The 19,184-nt window shown below is 40.1% G+C and overlaps 1 protein-coding gene and 1 long non-coding RNA gene across 2 annotated transcripts; both read right to left on the bottom strand.

The window, feature by feature from the left end:
• Window positions 1-804: 804 nt before the first annotated feature.
• On the bottom strand, window positions 805-11,186 carry LOC120736539 (bone morphogenetic protein 2-B-like). The gene is made up of 6 exons (XM_040036763.1): window positions 11,016-11,186; window positions 4,954-5,264; window positions 4,609-4,748; window positions 4,241-4,357; window positions 3,844-4,033; window positions 805-2,462 (listed from the first exon to the last, which is right to left on the bottom strand). Exons 2-6 carry the CDS (start codon window positions 5,237-5,239, stop codon window positions 2,056-2,058), a joined length of 1,140 nt encoding a protein of 379 aa, XP_039892697.1. The 5' UTR covers window positions 5,240-5,264; window positions 11,016-11,186; the 3' UTR covers window positions 805-2,055.
• Window positions 11,187-17,426: 6,240 nt separating this feature from the next.
• LOC120736541 lies at window positions 17,427-18,295 on the bottom strand. The gene is made up of 2 exons (XR_005696527.1): window positions 18,171-18,295; window positions 17,427-17,805 (listed from the first exon to the last, which is right to left on the bottom strand). It is a non-coding gene; the product is annotated as an uncharacterized LOC120736541 (long non-coding RNA).
• Between the last annotated feature and the right edge of the window lie 889 nt (window positions 18,296-19,184).

Below are 19,184 nucleotides of genomic sequence, written 5' to 3'. Positions count from 1 at the left end.
TTTTCTGATTTGCAGAGCAAACTTGGAATTTTGAGTTATTTTCTCAAAATTTCAACTTATATACTCAAAATCTTGAGATACCTAGCTCAACATTTACAGGTTACAGTACAAGCTGAACTCCAACCTGCTGCTGACCTTCTACCGCTCGTCCATTGAGAGCCTGCTAACCTACTGCATCACGGTATGGTACGGCAGCTGCACCAAAGCAGATAGAGTGAGGCTTCAGAGTGTGGTCAAGACAGCACAGAAGATCATCGGCTGCCCTCTCCCCTCCCTGATGGACATTTATTTCTCCCGCTGCCTCACCAGAGCAGCAAACATTATCAAGGACAGCTCCCACCCTGGCTTCAACATGTTCAGCCTGCTTCCCTCAGGGAAGCGCTACAGGTGCATCAGCACAAAAACCCACAGACTCAAAAACAGTTTCTTCCCCAAAGCGATAACCACCCTGAACTCACACATGCACAGATAACACAGCCCCCCCCCCACTTCCCACTTCCTCTATGGACCACCACTGTGCAATACCAATTCTATGTGCAATAACTCAACTGTATATACATAACACTATTTATTACATATTACTTACGTCTTGTATATTGTGTGTGTATGTATATATATATATATATATATATATTTTATTTTTTTATTTTTTTTTCCCTATGTTAATACTGTCCATATGTACATAGCGCTGCAGAACTGTACCACCCAGCATGTTTACACTGAGTAGGAGATGCTCTGTATCTCATTGTACAACTGTATAGTGACAATAAAGGCATTCTATTCTATTCTATTCTATTCTTACGCATGGCATTTTTTATTCCAGTGGCAGAAACAAGCTTCTGTAGACTCCCTTTAACATAATACACAAATGTTTTGGACATACAGTGCAATCAAGTGTTTTTCTTTGTTGACAGTTTAAGTAGACTGTTTCTAAAACACTGGAATTTAAAAAAAGCAAATTTAAAGAATTTTTATTTAAAACCACTGCAGTTGTCTTTAAAACTGTTTTATTAAATACAGCATCAAATATTAGTTTGTATTCTTTTTAAGCACATTAGCAGCTTCCAGCTTCACCTCTGTCCTACCTACCTGCTGACCAATTTATGCTAAGACACCGAACAATAGCAAGAATGTTTCTGGGCACTGATGTGCTTCTTTTATTTCCTGTGTGCTCTAATATAATATAATAAGAACTTGAAAACACAATGCAGGGTCTTTTAATTTCCCCCAGTTCATTCAGCATAGCCCCCCTGCTTTTAATAAAACAAACATGTAACATTGTTTCTTACATTACAGAATCAGGTTGTAACAACTTGCAAAGTCCTTTTTTTTTGGCCTTGAAATCAACAGCCAGAGCTTTTTTTTTTGTACATCACACTTTTTTAATTTTTGTATTTGTGTTTTTGAAAGATATATATATATAAAAAACTTTTGACACTGACTCATTACTCAGTCCAAATCCCCTTGTAAAACATTGATATGTCGTACTTAATAAATAATAGTCCCTGGAAATCATTTTCAATCAGTTTATCCAAATGTGTTTTTTAAATAGCCAATTAAAAAATAAGTTACTTTAAAATGTTGGAGTAGTTCTTTGCTTAAATGTAAAAATAGTTTTAATTTGATGTGCTCCTGAACTAAAACAATGAATACTTGAAAACATCACCTTTAATTGTAATTTTTGAGCATTTTAGTGGCAGCTACCACAGTCTGCTGAGAAACAGTAAAAGTTAATTCCAAATAAAAAGTAATGATTTTGTAGGACGGACCACATGGACATATCAGTGTCACAGAAACATTCAAATTACACTCCAGAAGAAGAACCTGAAGTGGGCCTTTGGGCCACAATATAAACTATATAAACAATATTTAAAAAAAAATGGAGAACAACAACAGGCCATTGGACTTGCATCGTCAAAGGATTAGCGACAAGTAGCTATGAAATAGCTCTTTCAGTACCTCAGTGAATACCATCAAAAACACAGGAACTTAACCCTCACTGTTTCATGCCCATGTGTTGACCAGTGTTAACGAATCCAGGAGACTCACAGGCAGCTAATGACAACCACAGCTTAACGCCATCATGTCGTCATACTGCTTTAAAACCACATTCTCCTCATCGTCAAAATACAACAGACTCATAGACTGGAGCGTGTCCGGCACGCAGCAGGGCGCTTCCACCTCATCGCTAGTAACCTTGAGTGCGTGCATGATAGAACGCACTGTGGCGTGGTTGGTCGCCCTGATGCCTACCCCCAGCGGGAACGGACAGGAGCCCGTACAGTGATAGGCATTGTATCCACGGGGAGAGATGATCCAGCCCGACCAGCCGATCTCCTCGAAGTCAACAAACAGAGAAATGCGCTGGCAGTGCTGGGAGCTGTCGAGGGGCATGACACTGGAAGATGCACGAGGCCTTCTGCTGCGGTGCTCGGGGGCAGCCGGTTCAGGTTGGGCTTGTCCTGTGATGAGGGTAGGATAGAAAATTATGACCATTTTTACATTTCGATCACCTGCCTAATATTGAGTCAGTTAGTCTGCTACCAAAACAGCCACTAGACCCCTGAAGGTGTGCTGTGGTATCGGCACCAACATGTTAGCAACAGATCCTTTTAAGTCCTGTAAGCATGGAGGTGTGGCCTCCATGGTTCGGACTAGTTTGTCCAGCACACCTCAGACACATGATTGGATTCATATCTGGGGAATTTTGAGGTCAAACTTGTTGTTGTGCTCCTCAAACCATTCCTGATCCGTTAATGCTTTAACGCAGCTGAAAGAAACCAGAGCAATCAGGGAATATTGTTTCCATGAAAGGGTGTACATGGTCTCCAGCAATTCTTAAGTAGGTGGGACATGTCAAGGTAACATCCACATAGATGGCAGAAACTAAGGCTTCTAAGCAGAACAAAACATCACATTGCCTATGATGGGTTGCCTTCTTCCCATAGAGCATAGGGTTCCCTGGGTAAGAGTCACACGCACCCTGCCATCCAAGTGATGTAAAAAAAAAAAAAACCCCAAACGTAATTCATCAGACCGGGCCACCTTCTTCCATTCACCATAGTCCAGTTCTGATGCTTGCATGCCCATTGTTGGTGCTTTTGACGGTGGACAGGGGTCAGCATGGCATGTGTATTCTGACGACACCAGCATTAAATTTTTCAGCAATTTGAGCTACAGTGGCTCATGTGTTGGATCAACCACACCGGCTAACCTTCACTCCCCATGTGCATCAGTGAGCCTTCATCTCTCACGACCCCGTTGCTGGTTCCTTCTTTGGACCACTTTTAATAGATACTGACCACTGCAGAAAACAAAACTGCTGAGGATTAGACCCGGTCGTCTAACGATCACCATTTACTCCTCAAACTCACTCAAATCTCACTTTGGCATTTAAATGACATAATGCTAGAACTTTACTCATTGATAAAAACTAAGCCGTATTATGTATAACGTACTGTAACTGCATTAAAATGGATCCATATGAACAGCACACAGTCAAGAGACGGGTTAAGTGAACAAACTGTATTGATCGGTCAACTGGTGCTAAGCAGACTAGCATGAGATGTGTAGATGCCTCACTTTTTTTCTTTCATGGTGATCATCTGCCCTGAGACTTGATTAGCCCAAGTCTAAAAGACAAAAACAAACAAAAAACCCCACCAAGCATGAAACCAAAGCCCAGATGAGTTGCAGGAGTCCAAATATTCCACTTGCAATTTGCTTAGAATTTCTTATTAAGTTAAAAATGGCAAAATCATCTTGCCTGCCTAAATCAATCACTGTTATAACAGAGGAAAGGTCACACTGTGCAACATGCCCACATCTCTCTCACCACCTTACCAAAGTATGACTGGTTTGATGCTCCTGTCTGTTTGTCGTGTGAGAATATGACCAGGTAGGCACTTGTGTCTGTCAGCTCTACATTCTGTTTAGATGAATGCAACACCGACTCCATCCAGTTACCGGAAGGAAGTGTAGTCACCACCAGGATGCCGTTGTCCTCCTGACTGTTCTGGATCCACTTGGATACCTGACATTTAAAACAAGCATGACATCATCCCTCCAATCTAACACAAACCATGATCGTCATCATTATGAGACATTTTTATTTGGAATTGATCATCTGAGTTTTGAAATAATGACCAATGATTTAACTTAAAAGGAATTATTTTCTCACAACAAGCCTCAAACATTCATTTTAAACAAAGAAAATGAAGTTATGGATTTTTTTTTTTACTATTTGAGTGACATTGAAGACTTCCCATCCTTGTGTGTATAGTGGAACCAATCTGGAGGTGATGAGGTTTCCTCGCCATGGCTTCACAAGGTTCTCCAGCACCTCATACAGAGCCACCTGGAGAAAAAAAAAAAAAAAGAGGAAAAAACCCCACCACCAACAAACAAACAGAAACTATCACTATTTGTTTTCAAAAACGTCAGAATCCCTGTTAAAGGCCCACGATTATCAAATGCTGCAGACAAAGAAACCGGGCGAGTACACTTAGTAGTTAGTGCGCCAAAATATTGCCACAATGTTTCCTGTACAATATAAGAAAAAAGTGAAAATGATTTGTCTTTAAAAGCAAGCAAACAAGAAGCATTTACTTTGTAGAAATGAGGCGTGTGAAAGCTTCCGGGATAAAACTTCCTTTTCTTTCGGAACCAGCGGAACTGCGCTTTGATCATTCTCTCATCTCTGCCGAAAGATGACAAGTTGAAGAAGTGAAAACTCTCTCCAGGTTGTCCTGCAGACGACAAAACAATATAAAAATATTTAGAGAAATGATGAAACCATACACTGGAAAAGCGCAGGCTTTTAAACAGACACATAGCCGTGCGCGATTGCGTCTTTACGCACTTATACGCATACTACTTCTTATTTTTGTGCGCCCTAGATGCAAACTCATTGGAAGATATTCTCGCGGAACAGCCGCTACTGTTGCTTCTCACCTTTATCGCTGAAACTCCGCACCGTGTTTCCTTCCAGAATGTCCGTCTGGCTTTCCGGGGTCCCATCCGTGACAGAAACCACGTTAAAAAGATCCAGCATGAACTGAGGAGCCTTCTTCTGAGGAGCCACCGCTGGTCTGGGGATATCCTTAAGATAGAAGAGACGATCCAGCTTCTGCCTGGCCATTTTCGTCGCGTCCAAACCGTCCTGCGGGATCGCCAGCGGGGTGACGCATCTTAGCAGCAGGAGAGCGAGGAGGAAGAGGCGCGGAGCTCGTGCCGTCATCTCCAGACTGGACTGAGCTCTACACCTGTGTGAGGGTAAGTAATAAATGAGGGGGTGCCCTTGTATTTAGCAAACAGTAAGAGGTGATTGGACCATGACTGATGACAAAACACAAAAAAAAACAAATACACAAAAGTATGGGTGGAAACGAGCAGAGATCCAGCTGTAAAGAAAAATAAACACACCACTAATTTGTCCGGCTTACTGTAGTTTACAAGACGCTCCTGTTCATTTGAAAAGTTAATTCAGACATGCTGTTATGCACGTTTTACGACAGATTGACCGCATGTGTTAAAATAGGTTCAAATGTATTGAAGAGAATAACTTTCACGTATTTAGTATTGCACCCCTGGCCCTTCGGTGCCACCGTTTTATTCGCTGGACCAAATAAAATTATCCGATCATGATGTCTTGTCACCTTTGTCCCACGTCATGCGTTATCAGTATGAGGCCAGTCGCTGGAGAGCAAACGAACAACCGAGCCGTGACGCAAATGAAGCGCGTTTTCAAAAGCTGCCTGTTAACGCGGACGTTTTCACAAAAAACTCTGCCAGTGTTTGGACAGTGACTCAGAGTTAACAGCGTGACGTGTTTATTCCTCAATTAGGGCGAATCCCCGCTGACCTCTGATCAATCAAGTACAACAAAAGGGATCAAACTCTCGGGTTCGTCACGCTGATCGATGGCTCAATCTCCTCTCCCGTTGTTAATCAAATCTACGACCATTACACGGGAATGATGATCCCCCTCATTACTCACATTTAAGACCATGAAAGAAAACGTATCACTGAGTAGCCACCCAGTCAGATAAGCCTGAAAACAGACAAAAGCAATAAAGACTGGCAACAAAGAGGATCAAATGATTGGATTTACTGAAACAAGACTTGGATTTAACTCAACTGCTTTGACTTCTTTTTAAACTGCTTTCAATAAAAAGGCAAAATTCATGTTTGGATATACAACCTTGTTTCCAAAGGGCTAGACAGGTGTGTAAAAACCTGAATGCAATAAACATGATTGAAAAGCTGTAGATTGCATAACTAATTAGTTTCATTACTAGCTTGGAGATGGCAGCACTGAGGTGAAAGACGAAGACAATGGTGAAGATGCTCAGATTTTGATTGGGCGTGACCAGAATAGACAGGACTGGAAATATATATACATCAGAGGGTTAGAGCGGCAAGGTTGAGATGGTTTGGACATGTGTAGAGGAGGGTTAGTCACATATTGGACAAGGTATGCTGAATATTGAGCTGCCAGGCAGGAGGAAAAGAGGAAGATCTGAGAGAATATTTGTGGATGTAGTGAAGGAGGATATGGAGAGGGCTGGTGTGACAGAAAAGAATGCTAGGGTGAGATGGAGGCAGATGATCTTCTGTGGCGAGCCCTGAAGGGAGCAGGATAGTATTAAAAGAGCCTCCCAGAGAAGCTCAATCTTTCAGAATGTAAGGTAGGGTGGTGTAATAGGAGCAATGGCTGTAATCTTAAAATTTCAAAGAAAGGTCAAGGTCAAGTTTATTTATATAGCACATTTCAAACAGCCGATGCTGCACAAAGTGCTTAAAAATATAAAAATGGCATTAAGAAGCAACAATGTAATCCAGTAATAACAATATAAAACAATAATAGGACAATAAAAGAATTAAAACAATAACTAAAACTATTTCCAATAAGACCAAAATGCTTGGGCCATAGTGTGTCAAAAGCCAGGGCATAAAAATGTGTCTTTAGTAATGATTTAAATTGCTCAAGTGTTTGTGCAGATCTAATATTTAGGGGGAGACTATTCCAAAGTCTGGGACCTGCCACAGAGAAGGATCTATCACCACGAGATTTGAGATAAGTCCGTGGGATGGACTGCATTAATTTTGGGCTACACGTCATGGTTTTTCCTGGAGCATAAGCAGAGAGGAGCTCAGATAGGTAAGGAGGAGCTTGGGCGTTAAGTGACTTAAAAACAAAAAGTAAAAGTTTAAATTGGATCCCATAAGAGACAGGAAGCCAGTGTAAAGAAGCTAAAACTGGGGTTATATGCTCTCTCCGTTTGGTACCAGTTAGCAGGCGAGCAGCTGCATTTTGAACCATCTGAAGACGATGGATGGTGGCCTGATCTAGACCATAATACAATGAATTGCAGTAGTTCAATCTGCAAGTAAGGAAAAGGTGAATAACACGTTCAAAGACGTTAGCCGGGAGGTATGTCTTTACCTTGGCTAGCTGTCTTAACTGAAAGAAGCAGGACTGAACTTCTGCACTCACCTGCTTATTCAATTTAAAAGAACCATCAAAGTAGACACCGAGGTTTTTTATGCCAACCACTGTTTGTCATCGTCAAGGCAGCGTAATAAGAGCTGGGGATGGTCTGACCCTGCTTTTAAAGGTAGATAAACTTGCAAATCATCAGCAAAACATTGAAATGAAATGCTGTACCGCGAGAAGATGGAGCCCAATGGCAACAGATAGAGTGCGAACAGGGCAGGACCCAAAATAGAGCCTTGAGGTAGACTGTATTTAAGAGGGGCGGTTTTGGAGTTGTGGGGGCCCGTATTGACATGAAAAGACCTTTCTGACAAGTAGGACCAAAACCACTGTAGGGCAGATCCTTTTAGGCCAGCATGAAATTCTAGCCGTGATAACAGGATGTCATGGTCGACCGTGTCAAAAGCAGAGCAACAATAAAAGGGCAGCAGGGCTGCCAGAGTCCAGAGTTAAAATAATATCGTTAAAAATCCTTAAAAGTGCCATCTCAGTGCTATGAAGTGATTTAAAACCATTGAAATTTTTCAGAGATCATATTAAAGTCAAGGTGGGCCTGCAACTGTAAGTAGACCACTTTCTCCAAAACTTTAGACAGAAAAGGAAGCTTTGAGATTGGCCTGTAATTGGACAGAACAGTTGGGTCAAGGTTATTTTATTTTTTTAAGAAGAGGCTGAACTATACCTTGTTTAAAGCATGATGGGACGCAGCCTGTAGCAAGGGACGTATTAATTAATCTCAGGATAAAAGGCCCAACAGTATTAAAAGTGCTTTTAAGCAAGCTTGGAGGGAGACAATCGGAGGGGCAGTGTGATGATCTTAGGTTACTAACTACCGCAGTCAAGTCATTAAGGGAGACAGGATCAAACTGCTCTAAGAGCACATAGGAGAAAGACTCGGATCTGAAGCAGCGGACGACGAGACAAGAGCCCTAATCGATAGAATCTTGTCATTAAAAAAAGCTAAAAAATCATTGCAAATACTTGGTGGAGGAATGGCTCCGGCATTATCACGTGAACCAAGAAAGCGATTAAGGACATTAAAAAGTACCTGAGGCCTGTGACTGTTTACTGACACTAAGTTTGAGACAAACTGTGTCTTTGCAGTTTTTACAGCTTCTTGGTGAGCAGAAAGACGAGTCCTTAAAATCTGTAAGGAAACGTGCAATATGTCCTTTTTCCATCTCCTTTCGGCGCGTCTGCAGTCGCATCTGAGGGAGCGCGTATGTTCGTTCAACCATGGCTCTGATAAATGCTTAGCGCGCAGTCCTGAGCGGAGCAATAGAGTCCAAGATATCAGTGCAGGAGGAATGAAGAATGTCCGAAAGGTCCTCAACACTTTTACAGTTGGAGTTCATTATTCCAGAATCCATAAAGGCAGCAGAAAAAGCGGCGCTGTTAGAGCATTAAGCGCTCGCTTTTTGCGCGCTGGGGCACACGGCTTATCTACCAAGCAGCGTGTTAAAGTAAGTTTTTCTCCACAGTCACAGATGCAATTTAAAACAATACAGACATACAAATAAGACTCAGCAAAACTATCACCTTCTCTGGGATCAAACTCAACCGGCGGGTGGTCTGACCAATCAAAAATCACCCTCAAAAAATGAGGCTCATATTTGCTGTGTGTCTCCAACACAGGAGAAGATGGAGTGATCAGCGTGATAAAAAACAAACAAACAAACAAACAAACAAAAAATCTATATTCTGAGAATTAAAAAAAAAAATAAACAAGATGATGAGGAGAAAAAAGACAAAATGCATAAAAAAAGTCAGAATTCTGAGAGTAGAGAAAGAACTTTGACTTTTTCCCCTTCAAGTCTTTGGAAAATAAAAAAGTCAGGGTAATTTTTTTCTTTCCCCTAGTGGGCAAAATCCTCTCTTATAATAGTACAATGTTGGCTTAACATCACTTAAAAAACAACAACTAAAAAAAAAAACAACAACAACACACAACTACATGATCTAAACATGGAAAATGAACTGGTACTGGTTTTCTATTCTAATTGCACACTGAAGGCACTTTCTACTACAAGCCTCATTATGCCTTTACTTTATGTCTTTCTTCTTACTTACTCGAAATAATCACTGGTTTGGCTTTTCGATCAGTTGTCTTGTCTGTATGTTGTTGATATACAGACTTTGAGGGACCATCGATCAAGCTTCTGATTGGTAAACTAACTGCTGTAACTCCTGCTTCTGTTTTCTTTGTAATATTTTCAGTTAAACATATCATGTAAATTATTTGCAAACGATTGAATTCTGTTTTAATCTGCATTTTACACAGAATCCCAAAATAATTTGGAAACAACAGTTAATTGAACTATTCAAATGCTATTAATAAACCTAAGGAGGAGGAAGAAGAAAAAAGATAAATTGCTTTAAAATTTACATTAAAATAGGAACTATGGAAACCACTTTCCTGTCTTGTCAGGGTATGGAGCAGTGTACTGAGTGCTTAATGCCCAAGAAAAAGTCCCCTCTCTAAAAATTCTGTTGTTCTAGACATGTGTGCTGTATATGTAAAAGCTTGTGAGACTAGGATACCCTTGGATGTTTACACTGACTTAAAGCAAGGCCGATGTTCTCATAAGCAGTTCAGGAAAGATGGTAAATGGACTGATTCTTATATAGCGCCTTTCTACTCTCCTTGCCTTTTCTACCCTCATTCACCCATTCACACCCACTCATACAAGCACTTCTAAACTCAAGTGCAACCTAAACTACATTCACACACATTCATACTCCGATGGATGCATCGGAGGGCAACAAGGTTATTATCTTGCCCAAGGATATTTGGCATGCAGACTGGGGAAGCCAAGGATCGAACCACCAACCTTCCGACCAGTAGCTGATCTGCTCGACCACCTGAGCCACAGCCACCCTTTCTTTCACATAAAGAAATGTTTTCTGAAATAATCAACTTACAAAGCCATCTTTTCAGTGAAGTACATGCAAACCTGTAAATGCAAACCTTGTTGATCATGAAAAACGTTCAGCACTGATATAAATGATCTGTTTTGCGTTTCCACCCAGTGTTTGTTCCCGATAGATGCTAAAGACCTTATTTTGACATCTGGACTTCACGTTCCTGTCTTAGATTTGCAGACTAGAGGTAATTCTAATATCTGACATTTGAATTTGAAACTCCAGCTAGTTTAGTGTAAAGTCAGGCGAAAACAGGTAACCAGGCTCAGTCTGAAACAGGCCTCCAGGAAAGCCACTGGGCTGGGCTTTGTGACCAAACATCATGTAACCTTCACACCATTTGCTCTGGTACAAACAAAAGCCTCTGTAGTTCAACAGAAGTTGTGTTTCTATCTGTTTCTTGGCCTGCAGCAGTGACTTCTTTTGAAGTTTCTGCTGCCTGGCACCTTCATGACGAGGACAAGCCTAAATAGTCCTGTTCAAGGAATTTCTTGGAATGTATAACAGCCTTAAAAATCTTTGTTATGGTAGCACTAAAGCAGTGAGACATACTGTTTTGTGAGCCTTTGCTATGTTTACAGGTGAATTTAGTTACCTTTGGACAAAATCAGCTGCGCCCCCTTCTCCAGTCTTGCAGTGCTAAACTAAGCTAACCAGCTGTTGGCTGATTGGTAACTGTCAAAAATGATTGGAAGGTTTCCAAGCCTTCTCCTTCGTCTTTTGGGTCTGCTTGCACTTAGCAAAGAAGTTTAAAGATTCATTATCGCCACCCACTGGACGGGAGTGTGGATCAGACACTTGGCAGAGGGAGAAAACAAAATCAAAACCTCTCCTGTTCTTCTTACCAACTTTGGCAAAGTAGTGACACATCAGAATAAGATATACTTATGTGCAGTTGTTTGAACTAATTATTTTGGAGTCTTCTGAATTTTTTATTGTTTTGTTTGTTAGTTGTTTCCTCCACATCCTGGGTCTCAATTGTTTTTTAAAATTATGGGACTGCTTAAAAGCAGGGTCCATACCGCAAACCCCAACAGTTTAAATTAATTCTGCCAATTCTGTCCAGAGAAACTGTCAAACATCCATACACTTAGCATTCTGTGGCTTAGAGAAAATCAAAAATAAATGTGAACTTCTTCACCCAATTCTTGTTTTTAAAGTCATTAAAGAAACATGTTATACAATCGTTCAAACCTGGAAAAAGAACAATTCAAAGAAAAAATTAAAAGCCACAATAACACACAGTCTGACTCCAAATCCTTGACATTGCAAGACAACTGTTTTTGTATTTTCCTTGTCCACATGTAAACACAGATATGGAGTTTGTTAAAATGTATACACTGTAAGGAATTTTTCCAAAAACGTTGTTTTCAGCGACCCAAAATGTCGTATACGTGTGCACGAAGAGCAGAAACAGTTAAAGCTTAAAAAGCACCCGTGTACGTGGACAGGGCCTTGTAGTCCACTTTATATTAACCACCTATGTTAGCAATGTACTGGTGAGAAGAGATCTAAAAGATAAGCAGTCTTTTTTTGGCAGTTTTTTGACATCTATGTGATGTAACTGTATCACATCTGACGTATCTCTTTGAATATTTTTATATAATCTTCATATAATATTATCACATAGTATCTTATCATAAGTGTTTTCTGCTATAAAATACCTCATAATCACATGCAGTTTAAAAGAACTAGCAAAGCATTGTGTGGAAGTATTACAGTTTGCATGTATAAATCCTAACAGCTGTTACCTCAAGGCAATTTAAACTTTAAGTTAAGCAACCTACAATATTACAACACTACAGAATTCTTTGTGTACCCAAAATCATCTAATTCTATAAGTGACAGTTCAGTTTCTACAGGCCAGTTGTCAAGGCCCTTGCATGTTTTTTTGAAGAATCAAAAACAACAATTGGTTGATGCTCATTGTTTTATTTAACATGACTTAAACTTAACTGTTGGGTGGCCCAGATGCCTGGCACCTTGTTCTCGGCTCATGCCAGGATAGCCAGCCTATGAAGGAGTACGTGTCGCTTGCTTCTGGTTCTCTGGGGCTCTTATCCTTCATCTTGGTGTCTCTCTTTCTTGGGTGGGCACATATTTGTTATCAGAAATGTGTGACCTCAGCTTGTAGACAATCTAGAGGTTGTCTTGGATAAACTAATGATTGGCACAACAGTGCGTTCATATCATAATTTGCAAAAGATGTCAGGCAGGACAGGCTGAAATCAGGGAGGGCCAGCCATCTGCCGTGACCGTTAGAGCGGGTGAGGGGAAAGTGAAAAAACAAAACAAAACACAACAGCACAACAAAACAAACCCCATAGTGATATTTGTTGGAGTAATCTGGTAATTCATTTTTAATTAAAATACTAATAGTAAAACAGTAAGACAGTGTAATCAGTGCAGTATTCAGGTATACAGCCAGATGATGGACACTGCAGTCGATGTTGTGTGGTCTTTTTGTTTACCAGCAGGAAACCTGATGAGAAACCACAAGGTTTTGGTCCTATGTGCTCTTCTTTTCAGTGCAGGTGTCTCTAGGGAACTCTTAGAGAGGCTGGGGAAGAAGGGAAGCTGGAGAACCGGCTGGGTGTGATGCACTGGTTTGCATTCAAGCGCAGCATCCTTTAAATTAGGCTCACCAACAAATGCTGATCACTGTGGCTTCCTGTTCTCACCTTCATTAACTGTTCGAGTTCATCAAGATTCTTAAGCTTTAAGCATTTGGTTTTATGTGGTTGGAATCCTCATCTCATATTCAGATTGCTCTTGTGATTTAAATCTCGAGTGCTCTTCATTTAGTTTTCTTGTAAAGAAACAGTATTCAGTATTAGTACCACAGTCAGTCAAGATGAACTTGAAGAGACAATATTCCATATTTCCAGGGTAGAGCTGATAGAGCCAGCTGCACAGCTACCAGGGCCCAGAGACCACGTATCAATGGGTTCATTAAATGAAATGTGGAGCATAACCTCTGGTGCCATGCTTCAGACAATTTCCATACAGACACCAGGAATCACTGAAGAGATGGGACATGCCAGACTAATGTCAGTAACTTTGAATTTAAGGAGGCAGTAACGGCAGTCCATGTCTTTGAGATCAACATGCAGTATTCCTGTGGAACTCAGATGTGACAGAGCATTTACTAGCTGCTATAAAATCAGCCTCATCTCTGTTATGGGGAGACCTTGGTTGCAGTCTTGTATGTAGTCACAAAGGCTTTGATCAAGTAGTTCAAAATTTAAGCATGGTCCCTGCCAAGGAAACAGCCATACCAGTTCACAATGCTGAAGGTGTCTGGATCCAAGCTGCTTCAAAATTTCAGGGTGGATCTTGCTGACTTTGTTGGTTCCTGTATGGTGACATTTTGGTACAAAGCTGTAGCCACCCTGTGTGAGGAAAGCCTCTACTTTGCAGCACTTTCCCAGTATGGTTGCATGTCAAGATAATTGGTGAGGAAGGATCTTGTGTTCACGGATATGCCAAAGTGTGTTTGCTCAGATATTTAGCCGGGATTTGGTCACTGCAGTCTGTGTCTTGTTGTCTTTTTGTTTGCCAATGGGAAGGCTGCTGAAGGACGAGGAGGTGCTTTATAACACTGCAGGTATCCCTGGAGAAGCTCTTCGAGAGACAGGTGTGAAAGAAGTGGTGACAGAGAACATCCGAGGCTATCAAGCACTGACTGGCATCTAACTGCAGTGTTTAATCAGACTCTCCAACAGATGCTGATCGGTGTCCTGTTCTCACGTTCGATATTTTGAGCCCGTTCAGGAGCCAGTATCAAATATGGAACCATCACAGCCTTTAGTCAAAAGCAAATCCACCTTTCCCACCAAACCACATATTTATACAATTTCTTCACACAAAAAACCATTTTTAACTTTAATAAACATGCCGACCAGTGGATATATCAACTTCTATGTTATAACTTTTGTCACAAACCTGTACAATCAAGAGACAGACGGCAGTCGACTTCAGTTCATTGCAGAGTGAAGCTACTGTCTGTTTACGGAGGGTCTGTGCCACACTGCCCCCTGCTGGCAGCAAAAATGATGACAAAGCCATCAATTTATAGGAGTTATAATAATCTCCCACTGTGTTATCCATACATTTCAACCTACCAACATTCCCTGGGGCAGTCCTACAGTTTGTGATGTGATTTCCCTACATTGCTACAGCGACAAACTTCCTCAGCTATGAAATCTTCTGTTGTCCTGTATCTCTAAAAGCCAAACCCTCCTTCTGTAAACAATTTCATCAGTATCATATTAAAGTGAGTGACTAAACAAAGGTACAGCAGCTCTGTGTCCCCTTTAACCAGCACAGTATCAGTACCATGAAAATGAATTAAACTGAACGATCTTTACACTTTTAATTTTTACCCTCGTGCTACTATGTGTTCAAGACTGATCATGTTTACTTTACTCTGATAATTCACACTTTAATCTTGAGTTTACAGCCTCTATTCTGTTTCTTATATATAATCAGTTGTTTTCCTGGATGATGCAGTGTTTCCAGTTAAACACCAGATGGAGCTATTACCTAAAACATGGTAAACCATGCGCTTTGTTTACATGAGGTGAAAGTATGGGCGCATGGTTTCATACACAATTTTTTAAAGTTTAGATATTATTTTATAAGAACACTTTTTGTTTTAAAGAACCTTATTGAAAAAAATTCTTCGGTTTCAGATTTTACTTTTTCAGACTCATCAAAGTCTTAGGTTGCAGTGGATAAACAAACAAATGTAGTGCTTCACTCTTATATTTGCGTTTCCTGAATTGCCCTGAATTGATGCACAGCATTCTGGCCAGCAATCACTCAGGTTCCTTGGATGGACATTGTGGATTTTGCATTAGCTTTTATGTGCTCTTGTCTTCTCTTTCACCCAGAGCCGCCTGGCTCCACATCTGACAAGTGTGTCCATGTGTTAATGGCTTCACCTTGTGTTAAATACCTCTACTGAGGCAATTAGAGACACATGGAAGGCATTTGCTTCCCAGTGCTGCTGCACCTCTGTTTGACTGACTAATGAAGAGGAATACAGTCACAGCACAAGTGGAAACACATGACAAGGATGTCGAACTCTGCTACAATCTGATGTTTTTTCTTTCTCTTCTTTTTTATTTTGAAAAGTGTATCCATATTGCCCGTGACCACAAACAAGAACAGCTAGCTGTCCTTTTCAGGGTGTTCATTCTCTCCATAACTAATGTTGTCATTTATATGTGATTTGTGATGGTATGAATTGCAGGCCTTTTAATAGAACATTACCTCTCCCAAAAATTATCTGTCTTTACACTTCATCTTACACAAATGCAGAAAAGACAAAAAAAGGAAGCAATATTTCACACATGATAATGATCATCACCAGAGCTGGCACAGCTTTCATCTGATCCCTGATCAGCCTAACCATGAGTAATCAGTATGGCTGCAAGAGTGGCCTTATGTAGAGTCAGTGTAGTTCATAAATGTGTTGGTTTTCTATATATTACTAACCAGGTGAACAGTTGTTACTAAAACTGACATTGTGCTTACAATAACCTCAGTGTGAGTTGATGGCACTACCCTCTGAACCACTGTGATACGGACATACCTTTGGGCCTGTCTCCTTGAATTTGCAACATGAAATATTGAAATTTTTAATTAGTTACATTTCTAAAGAGACAGAAAGGAAAACATTAAAGAAGTAGATATCTGCAGTTTGTGAGTGAATTAGATGTCAGGTTGAAAATTACCTTGGTGAAACAGGTCCCTGACCCAAAGGAGCTTTTAGGATATACTCACAGTTATTGTTTTTTCAGATAAAGTTTATTTGTGCTTCAAGTTTTATTGCAGTAAAGAGACACCAAGAAAAGCAACTACTGATTACAGCAAGACAAGGTGTAGAACAACACAATACGTCAGTGAATGTGTTAATTGACTGAGCAGAAATAAGCATCACTATCTACACCACTAAGAACCATTATTTACCATTCTGTGCATATATGTGATATGCACAGAAGTCAGCTAAGAATGCTAAATATCTCATTTGTCTGATTGCCTCAATGCTAATAAGTTCTGCCTTTCAGCAAGTGATTTAAAGGCCAATAGGCTGTCAGACCAGTGTTAATTTCCAGTGCTAATTTAGATTTCCTTTGAGGGATAGGAAAGACTAGGAAAGAGTAAAGAGCTTTTCATGAACTAGACTTCAGACCTGCAGTTTGAAAACCATAAGATTAAAAAGATGGCGTCATCAGCATAATATGGGTGTTTATGTCCTACATACTTCATTATTTCTTTTTCTTTCAGGTTTTTCTTTGGTCGTACAGATGATTGAAATTAACAGTGCAACCTTGCTTTTTTAACAAAAATTGAAACAAACAGTTTAAAAATAACAGTTAATAATAATTTTAGGTACGATATTAAGTTGCAACTGTTCTTGTACTTTAAGCAGCTGCTTTATAGATTGACCTGTTATATCATGAGACTGATCTTTGCATATTGTCTTAGTCTTGCACACTCATCAACTGCATGTACTGCACATTAAAGTTCCCCAGTGAAAAAAGGTATCAAAGTACTTCATACTAATTTTGCTCAAACTCTTTGAATTTACTCCTCATTTTTAAAAGCTCAGTGAGAGTTTTCTCACACTGCCGGGCTGACTCAGCTATAAGATGTGCGGCCTTTACATCCTCTGTCAGTTTGTTTATTTCATTTCGAAGTCCCTGAAACTTTTTAATGTCTGAAAGAGTTTTTTTTGCTTGTGCTCCAGCTTTTGTTCTTACAATGGAGGAGTTTTCATTCAGTTCATCTGAGAATGTGATGATATCATCCAGGATGGTCTTCTGTGCTCCAATAATGGTCATGAATTCTTCAACCAAAGCTTTCAAACTTTTCATCATATCCTGCTCTGTGAGTGCCTTCTTTACATTTGCATTCAAAACAGTTGAGTCTCCAGTTTTGACTGCAGCAGCAGATAATGTAAGTAAGAAAAAACATCCTGCAGCGAGCGCTTTTTCACCTTCTCCACGTAAAACTGTATGTCCTACTCCAGCCGCTGTAGTTAAAGCGGCTACATATCCCAGTCCTTTAAGGGCGTCCCCCAGTCCTATTTTTACATGTAGTTTCAGTTTCCATCTTTTTATATTCATCAGATAGCTCTTGAAGATCATGGCCAATGGCTTGTGCTCTTTCTTCAAATTGATTACAGTTTTCAATAAATGCCTCAGCAGCTTCACACAGTTTGCTTAATGGAATAGACACACAAGCAGGTAGTCTATTGGTCATTGTTCCTCTTTAACCTTTCAGCACCTTTGGACCAATTCCAACAAATATGGAAAAACTACAAAAAGAAGCACACAAACAAAAAAGGCTGTGTCACACTCCTTGCTGTTGGTAGTCTGAAAAACAAAACAAAAAACCCACAAGTGCCTAATACTGATACTACAACTACGGCTGTGAATACTACTACTACTAATAATAATAATACCAAAACAGTACTAATAAATACTAATCCAAAAATCAAGATGTTTAAAATAAAGTAGATTAGTCTTGTGTGTCTCTTAAAACTGTTCTTGTTTTCATTATAGTTTACAAGTATCCATGTTATTCAAACTAGATTTAAACAATATAAAGATTAAGTGAAAAGCTTTGCTATTTTCAGAAGTATAAATCACCATAATTTTACTGCTGCCAATAACAGATTCAACAAAACCTATATAAAGTTGAAGTTAACACTGAAACAGTGATGTAAATATTGTCTTACCACCCGTGTATCTGTCTGTGCTCCATATTAAGCTTCTTCTAAAATACTTTCACTTTAGTTTTTCACTAGCGTGTCACATGTTATCCTAACACGTCAACTTCCTTACAGATTGAACCTGTTCTGCATGCCACCTAAAAGCAATGGCATGTATGGTTTAACTTCACTGCCATACCCGCCCTACCTTCTTTTGTTTTGTAGTTTTATTTTGACTTGGTTGGTTGTAGCAGCATTTCTGTCATGGTCTGGGTGAGTGCTGGAGTCATCATCCGAATTGCTGTTTCCACCTCTGGGTGGTAGATTTCCATAGAATGCAAATGACCTTGTGACCGTGTTTTTCTCTTTCGGTTTCCATCTCCGACAATACTCACTTTCATTTGGTTGCTGGTTCGTTTTGGCAGTTCAGTCTCTCACACCTTCAGTCTGCTTTACTCATCTCCTTGCCCTCCGGCCACAGTCATTGCACTCCACGGATTCCCTGCCCTGGAACCGGGCTGCCTCACCCGGACCTCTCAATCTCCTTTTGCCAGTTCTCCATCTGCAAACTGTAAGATTAAAGAAATGTGCTTTGACACTTCTCCTCTGGATCACATGGCCTCAGCCACAAAATCTATTCTCTTCTCTTTGCAGTGTACTGACTCCCAGTTGCATTTACCGAAACCCAGGTCCCGGAGTTTAATATTATGGTCTCTGTGATAGAGTTTGCTTTGAGTCATAGTTTATCATTAATTTTTACAGATCTAGTAAATCTTAGTTTATTGTTCGCAGTCTCATTCACTTCGTAACTTCGTGTTTTTGAGCAAATAAATATTGTTCACCACGCTTTTCTGTGCCTCCATGTGAGTTCTGCTCATCTGTCTTGTGTGACAATTTCTTTATCAAATACCATATCAAACCTTTCAAACCAGGTGGTGAAAAAGAAACTTATATAAATCCAGGTTTAAAAGCAAAGTTTTTTTTTGTTTGATTTATGATTTCAGCTTTTGGGGCCTTCTGTGTAGTATTTTGCAGGTCATA

The sequence above is a fragment of the Simochromis diagramma genome, unplaced genomic scaffold (assembly GCF_900408965.1).
Source record: "Simochromis diagramma unplaced genomic scaffold, fSimDia1.1 OVJJ01000371.1, whole genome shotgun sequence".
Lineage (NCBI taxonomy): Eukaryota > Metazoa > Chordata > Actinopteri > Cichliformes > Cichlidae > Simochromis > Simochromis diagramma.
This window is presented reverse-complemented; position numbering and strand designations above follow the sequence as displayed.